The sequence below is a fragment of the Mus musculus genome, chromosome 17 (assembly GCF_000001635.26).
Source record: "Mus musculus strain C57BL/6J chromosome 17, GRCm38.p6 C57BL/6J".
NCBI lineage: Eukaryota > Metazoa > Chordata > Mammalia > Rodentia > Muridae > Mus > Mus musculus.
Window position 1 is genome coordinate 74,449,255 of NC_000083.6, and position 10,625 is coordinate 74,459,879.

The 10,625-nt window shown below is 45.1% G+C and overlaps 1 protein-coding gene across 5 annotated transcripts in view; it reads right to left on the reverse strand.

Annotated features, from left to right (window-relative positions):
- Nucleotides 1–9,890, reverse strand: part of Nlrc4 (NLR family, CARD domain containing 4) — a 32,890-nt gene extending 23,000 nt beyond the window's left edge. Inside the window, exons 1-3 of one of the 5 annotated variants that reach the window (XM_006524346.4) lie at nt 9,752–9,890; nt 9,351–9,440; nt 3,799–3,912 (exon numbers count right to left, since the gene is read on the reverse strand). In XM_006524346.4, the coding sequence (XP_006524409.1) occupies nt 3,799 (1 nt within the window). In that variant the 5' untranslated portion in view covers nt 3,800–3,912; nt 9,351–9,440; nt 9,752–9,890. The other 4 variants (XM_006524347.4, XM_017317491.1, NM_001033367.3 and 1 more) reach the window with 4 other exon arrangements.
- Between the last annotated feature and the right edge of the window lie 735 nt (nt 9,891–10,625).

The following is a 10,625-nucleotide window of genomic DNA, read 5'->3' on the forward strand; positions in this document are numbered from 1 at the left end:
ACTGGCTTGGGGGTGGGGGTGGGGGGGACGGCAAAAATATTTCTTTTGTAACATTTACTGAGCCCCATAAGTGTAGGACCATGAAAGGCAGCCTGGTTCCTGGTTGAGCTAAGGTTAGAAACCCCAGTGACCCTAAAGGGACGGTAGGCATTTTGCCTGGTTCCTAGACACTAGGCTCCTGACTCGAGGTCTCAGCCCTTCACAGATTTGTAGCCATCAGTCACATAAGGGCAACACCCGAATCCCCTCCACAGGTAGAGGACATGGCCACAGGTCAAGTAGGCTCAAGACAGATCTCCATTTTAATGAGGTACCTAAAGGCCTGGAAGACTTAGCCAATAAGCTTTCCTTCCTAGACACTCCTCCCTGCAAAAGGTATTTAACCTCAGGCCTGCCCTGAGAAGTGGGGTACGGTTTTACTCATCCACTTTCCATGACAATAAATGTCTTAAAACCATGGACTGTCTCTTTTTATTGGGATCCACCACGGTGGGGAGCAATGGAGAAGCCCTTCGCTTAAAGAGCTGCTGTCGAACCTCTCATGGAAGGCCTCTCTACACCCCCAGCCATGACCACTACTGACAAGCAAAGGACTTTATCCCCTCAGGATCCAGCCAGAGCTCCCTTCTTTTCCCCTTCAGCACGGGCTAGATCCAACCGGAGGGACTTTGCTCTGTTCTTGGCTCTTTCGCGGCATCCAGTGGTGCCTGGGTGTCCAAGAGCCTGAGAATCAGATGACCCCAACCTCTGTACAGACCCACTGACACCTAAGCCAGCCCCGGCTGTTCCCAGGACCTCAGACTGTGCTTCCCCACCCCACGAGTGATGTCCCCCAACTTCAGATACTCCAACACCAGCCGGCAACGGCGAGGGTTAAGCACAGTCAAAACTCCCAGCAGCAGAGTCCTGTGGCAGAGGAGACACAGGACCCCAGTAACCCTATACATAAGGGGTTCAATATTCCCATTAGGTCCAATTTCAAGATAACCAAATATGCTGACTGGCTAACAAAAATCTGAAAATCCAACATTTCACCAGTGCGAACCAGCTAGGAACATATTCTGTGAAACCTTGGGAGCTGCTAGGAGAATGTATGTGGAGCATTGGATACGCGTAATGAACAAGCTGGCTACAATGCTCACTTCTTGTCTTCCTGCCACAACGCAAAGGAGTAGGTATTTTAGCTCTCAATAGTTTTAGTCTTTTCTGAAAAAGATCACTACTAAGTATTAGACAGTATTCAGTCATTTTGCCTAGCCTCTAGAGAGGTTATGCCATTTTTGTGTGTGTGTCTTCACCTGTAATGCTTTAATCTACCTTGGGGTTTGATTTGGCTTGGTTTGGTTTGGTTTGGTTTAGTTTGGCAGTACTCGAGATTGGCCTACAACCTCATACTTCGGAGGTAAACTCCCTACCACTGAACCACAGCCCTAATCGTGAGCCTAACTCAAAACTGTGCCCAGGTACTGTATGTAGCATCTCTATGACATCAGAGGCTACTCTCCCTGTCTTAGACTCTCAGTCTGCAAGTTTTCTTTGTCCTATAGGCTTCCCTGTGTTTTACATCTCTCATGTCTGGAGACTGGAGAGTGAAGATGTTTCTCCCAGAGGCTCCAAGTCCTCTCCAGTCTGAAATGTACCATCAGGCAGCCAAGCCTTGGGGGTCTCACTCCTGCCCCACATCCTGTTATCTGTGTTTACCTCTGATTTTTGTTTTTATGGCAAAAGACACATAAGTCTCTGAAAGGCCTGCTGTAGTCTCTTACCCATTTGTACAGACTGCCTCTGAGGCTAGGTATCTTCCCGCTTTAGAATGAAGACACCAAGGTTTCTTAGTACTAAAAAACTTTGTGATGTTGAAAAAATTTGTGCTTGGTGTGGTAGCACTTAGCAGGCAGAGCATCCTGGTCTACATAGTGAGTTCCAGGATAGCTAAAACCACATAGAAGAACCTTTTTTTTTTTTTAAGATTTATTTATTTATTTATTATATGTAAGTACACTGTAGCTGTCTTCAGACACTCCAGAAGAGGAAGTCAGATCTCATTACACATGGTTGTGAGCCATCAAGTGGTTGCTGGGATTTGAACTCAGGACCTTCGGAAGAGCAGTCAGCACTCTTACTCACTGAGCCATCTCACCAGTCCCACCTTTTTTCAAAGAAGAAAAGTAAGATGTATGAACCATATGTTTGTATGCGTTTTAATGTTTAAGTATAGTATACAAACATATAATATACTATGATATTCTGGGTATAAGATAATATTATTGCTAGCCATGAATTAACTTCATTCTATATAACATGACCACGGAGCTATAAGATAGAGTCAAGATTAGCCATGATGTAACTAGTGGATGGACAGTTGCTTTGATGTCATGTAACTAAAGATGTTCATTTATACGTTTGTTTGTTCATTTGGGGGACAGGGTTTCTCTATGTAGCCCCCGTCTATCCCAGAACTCAGTATGTAGACCAGGCTGGCTTCAAACTCACTGAGATTCTCCTGCCTCTGCCTCACAAGTGCTGGGATTTAAGGTGTGCACCACCATGCCTGGCAAAATGTTGTTCCTAATCGTGATTTGTGCCCATGCACGTGGCCGATCGCAATCCTTTATGATCACACATAAAAGCCTGTTCATTCATTATTTATTTTTTCAGGATATCTGTGCATCTAGACTAGCACTTGACAGGGGACCATTGTGCAATGGCAACCATGCTCTTGTTTGCATTTTCCAGTGTGAGAGCTATTAGCCATGTGTGGCTTGTGAGGGCCATTAATTAACCAGGGATGGCTTGTGGGAGCCATTTAGGCATACATGGCCACTGAGCACTTGACATGTGATAAGAGTGAGAATGTAACTGAGTTTTGCTTGGGTTCCGTTGCTGTTTGTTTATTTTAAGGGTCTTGTTACATATTCTACTTCCTCGGATCCCAAGTGCTGAGACTCTAGGTATGCAATACCATGTTCTCTTGTGCAATTGAGTTTCATATTAAATTAAATTCTAAGTTTAAATTTACAGTTAAATACCCACAAGTGACCAGTGGCTACTACACTGGACAGCACAGGTCAGCACTGATGTCAAAATGGGAACGGATAACTTGGGAGCTTCGGAAGCACTTAGGTCTGTGCCATTTCTCTGATGTGATTGGGTAGAGTTTTCTGAAATCTAGATGCCAAGACCATGACTAAACAGGTGATGCCCAGAGCAAACAGGTTAAGGCATAACGTAGCCAGTCCTGGTCTTACCCTATCTGTCATCTGCCTTTCTCCACAGGCTTGCCATATTTTTTTAATGAATTCTCAAGACAGCATAGAGTATTGTGATGGTTTGTATATTCTTGGACCAGGTAGTGGCACCATTTGGAGGTGTGGCCTTGTTGGAATAGGTGTGACCTGGTTGGAGTAGGTGTGTCACTGTGGGTGTGGGCATAAGATCCTCACCCTAGTTGCCTGGAAGTCAGTCTTCTACTATCAGCCTTTAGAAGACATAGAACTCTCAACTCTGCCTGCTCCATGCCTGCCTGGATACTGCTAAGCTCCCACCTTGATGATAATGGACTGAACCTCTGAACCTCTAAGCCAACCCCAATTAAATGTTGTTTTTATAAGACTTGCCTTAGTCATGGTGTCTGTTCACAGCAGTAAAATCCTAACTAAGACAAGTACTTAATTGAGAATTCCACAATTAGTCAGATGCAAGCATGAATTGCTTTTCCATTTACTACCATCAATGTACTACCAATAATCCCATAAGAGCATCAATAAACTAGACAGATGCTGCTTATTGGATACTTACTTGTGGTGAGTCAAAGCGTCCCACGTTCCTAGATCTCAGTAGAAAATATTCCTTTTCCAAATGGGAAGGCCAAAGACTATCATACTGTTGTCCTCTTCTCTTGGCAAGGCTCTCCTAAGAAACCAACAAAATGGAAACAAAGACTGGAGTTGCTTATTACCAGGGCAATGTGGCTCTTCTAGATGTGAGGACTTGATTTCTTATCCCCAGCAGCCATGTAAAAATCTGACCCTAGTATAGAGGGCAGGTAGAGATGGGCTCACTGGCTGCCAGTTTCACTAGTTAACTAGTGGTTCCAGGTTTCGTGAAAAACTCTGTCAGGAACAAAAAGATAGTAATTGAGGAAGACGCCTGACATGACCCCTGGTTTCTATGTGTACACACACACACACACACACACACACAGAGAGAGAGAGAGAGAGAGAGAGAGAGAGAGAAATATGTAGAGGTTAGAGGTATAGACCGTGATCAAGTGGAACTTTGCAAACTCCTCAGTTGCTTTCCATTGAGGACAATCAAGCTAAGAAGACAAATTAGATCTAGACATCAAAAGATGAAGCCAGATCTACTGGGTTCTCTCCAAGATGTTAAAAGAAAAGAACATTTGTAGACAAAGAAAGTGGCATGAGGAAGGAGCCTTGAGAGAAAGAGCCAGAAAGCAGGGTAAGGCTAGCAGAGGAGAACAAGCAAAGGTCAGGTATGTGGTTAGGATTGGGCTCAGATCCCAGATCTACCACTGATAAGATGAAGTTGAGATAAAAAGAGCCACTACAGCTGAGCGTGGTGGCGCACACCTTCAATCCCAGCACTTGGGAGGCAGAGGCAGGAGGATTTCTGAGTTCGAGGACAGCCTGGTCTACAGAGTGAGTTCCAGGACAGGGCTACACAGAGAAACCCTGTCTCAGAAAAACAAAAACAACAACAACAAAAAAGGCCACTTCAATAACTCCTTGTTTTCTCTCAGTCTGTGTACTGGGTGCTATCCAGGGGGATTTGTGGGGCTCCAGCCCAGCCAGAGCGGTCAAAGAGTTGTAGCAATCAGAGGGGGAGCTGGAGCAAGTCGGGCTGCCAGGCACCCAGGTCAGGGCCACCAAACAGGAAGTAGCTGCAGTAGGCTCTGGCAGCTTCCAACAACAAAAGCTTCAAGGAAGAATTCTCTTCCCTTATGGTGTTTCCAGCTGGATAAAACAAGCACTCTCAGAGTCTTTGGAGAAATAACTCAGGCACTTTATTCTTTGTGGATAAGATCTTATAAACGTTTGGGGGTGGGTTGGGGTCTAAAGGTAGATGCTTTCTATTGGCTTGGTCTGAGATGTTAGGGATGCCTCATTTGCATGCGGAATGCCCTTACGTGACTGATTCTCACAATCTTCTCCATGGAGTGTCGTAGTCATGTGTTCCAGGACAGGAACATGGTCAGGAGAAGATTTAACTGCCTACTGTTCTCAATTATGAAAATTTCTGGGGTTCCTGAATCCACTCAACCTTACCACGTTTTCTGCCTGGTGACACAGTCCACAGCCCCCACACTCTTCCTTGCTGCCTACTGATCAAATGTAGAACTCTCAGCTATCTCTCCAGCACCATGTCTGCCTGCGGGCTGTCATGATGATAATGGACTGAATCTTTGAAACTGTAAGCCAGCCCCAATTAACTGCTTTCATTTATAAGATTTGCTGTGGTCATGGTGTCGCTTCCTAACAGTAGAACAGTGACTAGGAGAATATCTTTTTTTTTTTTTTTGAGAGGAAAGAGTTAATCCTCCATTGACTGGGCCAGAGGTGAAGTGAGACTAGGAAAAAAAAAAAAAAGAGGAAGGAAGTAAATAAGAAACCATAAAATCACCAGGAAAATATGCTTAGAGTTTGAATCCAGTTTAGCTACTGAAAATATTGTTCTTACTAACAGAATGATAGCAAAGAACTAAATCAGAGTCAAATAACTTTTTTTTTTCTTTTGTTTTTGTTTTTTTTGTTTTTTTTTTTTTTTGAGACAGGGTTTCTCTGTGGAGCCTTGACTGTCCTGGAACTCACTTTGTAGACCAGGCTAGTCTCAAACTCAGAGATCTGCCTGCCTCTGCCTCCCAAGTGCTGGGATTAAAGGCGTGCGCCACCACACCCGACCAAATAACTAATTTTTAATTGCTTTGAAAATAGAAAGCTCGTAGCCTGGATCTCTGGGCTGAGGATGCTGGAGAGATGACTCAGCAGGTACTTGTGGCTCCTGCAGAGGGCCTGGGATTGCTTCCCAACACTCACATCTGTAACTGCAGTTACAAGGGATCCTCCCGCCCCATAGAATATCAGGCATGCACAATATATATATAGAGAGAGATAAGTATGCAGAACACTTGAGATAAAAGAAATAAATCTTATAAGAGGGGATGTGGGGCAGTGGACTGTAAGAGGAAACCTGGTAAGGTTGAGCTAAGGTTAGAAGCCTCAGAGACCCTGAAGGAACAGGACGAGTTTGCCTGCTCCCAGAACCAAGCCTCTGTCACGTAACCACAGCCTCCCACAGCCCTACACCCACCCTGTAGAGATGTTGGTGGCCATCAATCCTGTAGGGGCAGCACCTAGAGCCCTCCGACATGTAGACAAGGTATCTGCAAGCTCTCAGACCAAGCTAATTGGAAGTACCTGCTGTCAGACCCTGACTAGTCCCAAAACTGTATTTAAGGATCCTATCCAGAAGGAATAAAGGTGTGTGAGAACTACTCTTCTGAGAGTGTCTTTCATAAGAGCTGTGAAACACCACCGCCAGGGAAGAGACCACCTGCTCTCCCGAAATGCCAGCAGAAGCTCCCTCGAATCCCTCGCTGGCTAGTCAGCCTCCCGCCAGTGAGGGCCCGACTCAGAGCAGAGCTGGTGCAGCGTTGCGTTTTGTTTTGTTTTGTTTTGTTTTGTTTTGTTTTGTTTTGTTTTGTTTTGTTTTGTTTTGTTTTGTTTGGAAGAGAAGCGGTGGAGGTGGAGGCGGAGGTGGGGGCGGAGGCAGAGGCAGAGGTGGAGGCAGAGGCAATTCCCCCTCCCCGCTCTCCTTCTCTCCCCTGGGCCTGAACCCTCGCACCTGGCAGGGCCAGAGATCTCCATGGAAAGCCTCAGATACACAGACCCACAAGAGGGTGGAAAGATTGTAAGAGCCAGAGGATCAGGGGTTTACTGGGAGATTGCGTCTTCTAGTAATGTCAGAAGCTACACCCATAGAGTCTCACCAACACCACCTCCCAAACATGAACTGAACAAGGAGGACACCAACGAACAAGCCAAATTGCATGGGGGACTGGATCTGGGAGTGGCAGGCCCATGAGGACTCAGTCCTACAGGAAGAACTACAGACAACCTGGTAAAGCAGGGAGCCTGTCCTAGGGACAATCAAATGGTCGGCGTCAAATGGTTAACCCCGAAGATACACATACAAGTAACATACCGACTCAACAGGCTATATTTGGGAATATAAATGTATATATAAGTACACCTTTGCATGTGATATGAGTTGATGAAAGGGAAGCTATAAATTGAAAGAGAGAGAGAGAGAGAGTGCAAGCAGGGAGGGGCATATGGCAAGGTTTACAGGGAAGAAAAAGAAGGGAGAAACGTAATTAAAATATAACCTCGAAAATACTTAAAGTTTAAAAGAGGGGGAAAAAACCCAACCACATACTGCTTGTCTTATCTAGGGTTTTACTGCTGTGAGCAGACACCATGACCAAGGCAACTCTTATAAGGACAATGTTTAACTGGGGCTGGCTTACAGGTTCAGAGGTTCAGTCCATTATCATCAAGGCAGGAGCATGGCAGCATCCAGGAAGGTATCGTGCAGGGGGAGTTGAGAGTTCTACATGTGAAGGCCGCTAACAGAATACTGGCTTCCAGACAGCTAGGGCAAGGGTCTTAAAGTCCACTTCCACAGTGACACAGCTACTCCAACAAGGCCATACGTATTCCAAGAAGGCCACACCTCCTAATAGTGCCACTCCCTGAGCTAAGCAGGTACAAACCATCAAACTGCTCTTATAGAGGACTTGAGTTTGGTTTCTAATACCCATGTTGGGCAACTCACAACTGCCTTCATGAGTATCTGCACTTATGTGCACCCACCCGCACACATGCATGCACGCACACTCACACATACACACACATATACACACTCACACACACACACCACCACCACCACACATTAAAAATAATTGTTAAGAACAAAAATTAATTCTTTAAAAATTCAAGGCAAGCCAGGCACATGCCTTTAATCCTAGCACTTGGGAGGCAGAGGCAGGTGGATTTCTGAGTTCGAGGCCAGCCTGGTCTACAGAGTTAAGTTCCTGGATAGCCAGGGCTACACAGAGAAACCCTGTCTCAAAAACCAAATACATACATATATACATACATACATACATACATACATACATACATACATACAATTCAAAACAAGGTGGAGTTGTGACCAGTTTGACCATCTGGATTTGGAGTCATGCCCTGAAAATCTTCCTACCCACCCAAAATACCGGAATTGTGTGGAAGCGATCCTTTTCTTATGTTCATGCCTTGGCAAATAAGATTCTCTTTCTTATTTGAAACAAGGTCATACAGCATAGCCACGTCTGGCCTGGGACTCACTGTCTAGCTCAGTCTAGTCTCAGACTCATGGTAACGCTCTGGTCTTAGCCTTCTCAGTGTGAAGATGACTGCCATGAGCTCCCACATCCAGCTTAAGTGATAATGTTCTTTCAGATCGTGATGTGAGTTCCTCAGAAAACTGAAATCCTTCTTGACCTACGTCTCGTGTGTCACTCCCACAACTAGGGGGAAAGAACTCATATAATTGGCTACAGAAAGGCAGCATGTGTAAATTTTTTTCACATTGGTTGATTGGTGTGTGTGTGTGGGTGGGTGGGTGGGTGGGTGGGTAGGGGTGCTCGAGAGTGCCACGGCATTTGTGTAGAGATTAGAGAAAAACTAGCAAAAGTCAGTTCTCTCCTGGAATAATCTGTGTCCCAGGGATCAAACTCTGGTCAACAGGCTCGGCGACAAGTGCCCCTTCCCCCTGAGCATCTCCCCTGCCTCTGGATTATGCTTCCTTTGCTGAACTGTTAGCACTCACATCTGCTCCAAGCCTGGGACTATAGCGATGATTAACCAGGAAGACGGATGGAACAGAGGCCACCAGTCCCTGTGATTCATCTATCATTCCAGTATAAAAATGTCCTGATCTAGAATCTTCTTAGATCTCCTTTGGACACCCGCAGCTCACTGAATACTCTTAGTGCTATGTAAATAGTGTATGAAAATTGTCTATAGGCACAAGTGGGAGTAATGGGAGACTGGAAGAATAAAAGAGGTTAAGGGAAGTTAGGAGAGCCTGATTCCACCCCGGCAACGGGGTTATTAAGATGCTCTGAGATAAAGAATGGACACACCTTATCTGTTATCACACAACTCAAGTCTGTAAAGCACTTCCTAGACACACTGGGGCTGGAAACACCTCAGCACACAACGCAGGTCTGTAACACACTTTCTATAAGCATTCTTCCTATCCCCAAGAGGGACTTGCTTAACTTTTCTGTCCAAGTTCAAGTATCTTGTCAGAGGCTCAGGACACTGGACGGACCAAGCAGTCTCTCTCTCCCTCAGCTCTGGGTTTCCTTCCTGTGAGGCCAAAAAGCATTTTCTAAGTCTTTTTGTCTCCATAGTAAATACAAAGGCGTTCTCTAGGGCTCCAAATCCTTAACACCAACTCAGAAAAACGCAGCTAAACTCCAACAGACCAACCAGGCTAACCACCCGCCCCCAACACTGCCTACCCTCAAACCAAGTTTCCCTGCAGGCAAATCAGCCCAATGGGCAAACCATCCACTGCAGGACAACCTCACAGACACAGGCTTCAGTGGACCTAAATTCTAATTTCAGGATCTGACTCTAAAACTGATTTAAAAACCTATTCCCTCTCCCCGAGGTACCTGGCCAAGCAATCCAGTTGCCTTCGAAGGAAAAGTCGTCTTAAAAGTAATTTTCTTTCTTTCTTAATCCAAACTTCTTTGTCCATGAGAGACAACTGTAGAAAAAAGGAAGTGCCTGGTGGGTTCTTCTCTTGCTTAAGAACCATAATAATCGGGGTATTTACATAATTACGTAGCAAGAAAAAGGAGTGACTGAGTAGCCAGGAAGTAGGGACTTTGAACTTAGGCACTCTTTGCTTCCTGGTTATTCATGTGGTAAAGAGTTAACAACTGGGGCTGGAAGATGGCTCAGCCTTTAAGAGCACTGACTGCTCTTCCAGAGGTCCTGAGTTCAATTCCCAGTAACCACATGGTGTCTCACATCCATCTGTAATGGTATCTGATGCCCTCTTCTGGTGTGTCTGAAGACAGCAACAGTGTACTCATATACATTAAAAAAAAAATGAATAAATAAATCTTTAAAAGGTATGTTGCATTTAAAAAAAAAAAAAAAGAGTTAACAACTGTTTATTTCTCCAAGCAAAGGGAATGAGAAAGCTTTGAATGACAAGGCCCAGGAAGACAGGGTACTCAAAGTTCAAAAGCAGCAACTGTTCCATGAAGGTTGTGTGTGTGCGTGTGCGTGTGTGCGTGTGTGTGTGTGTGTGTGTGTGTGTGTGTGTGTTATTCTGTTTTGTTTTGTTTTGGGACAGACTCTTTTTACGTACCCTTGGCTACCCTGGTACTCCCAGTATAGATCAGGCTACCTTGAACCCCACAGAGACCCACCTGACTCTGCCTCCTGAGTGCTTAGATTAAAGGCACATCACTACTTAGTTTCAGGAAGCTTTTATATTAACAGGACAACAACAACAAAAAAGTCATCAATCAACAT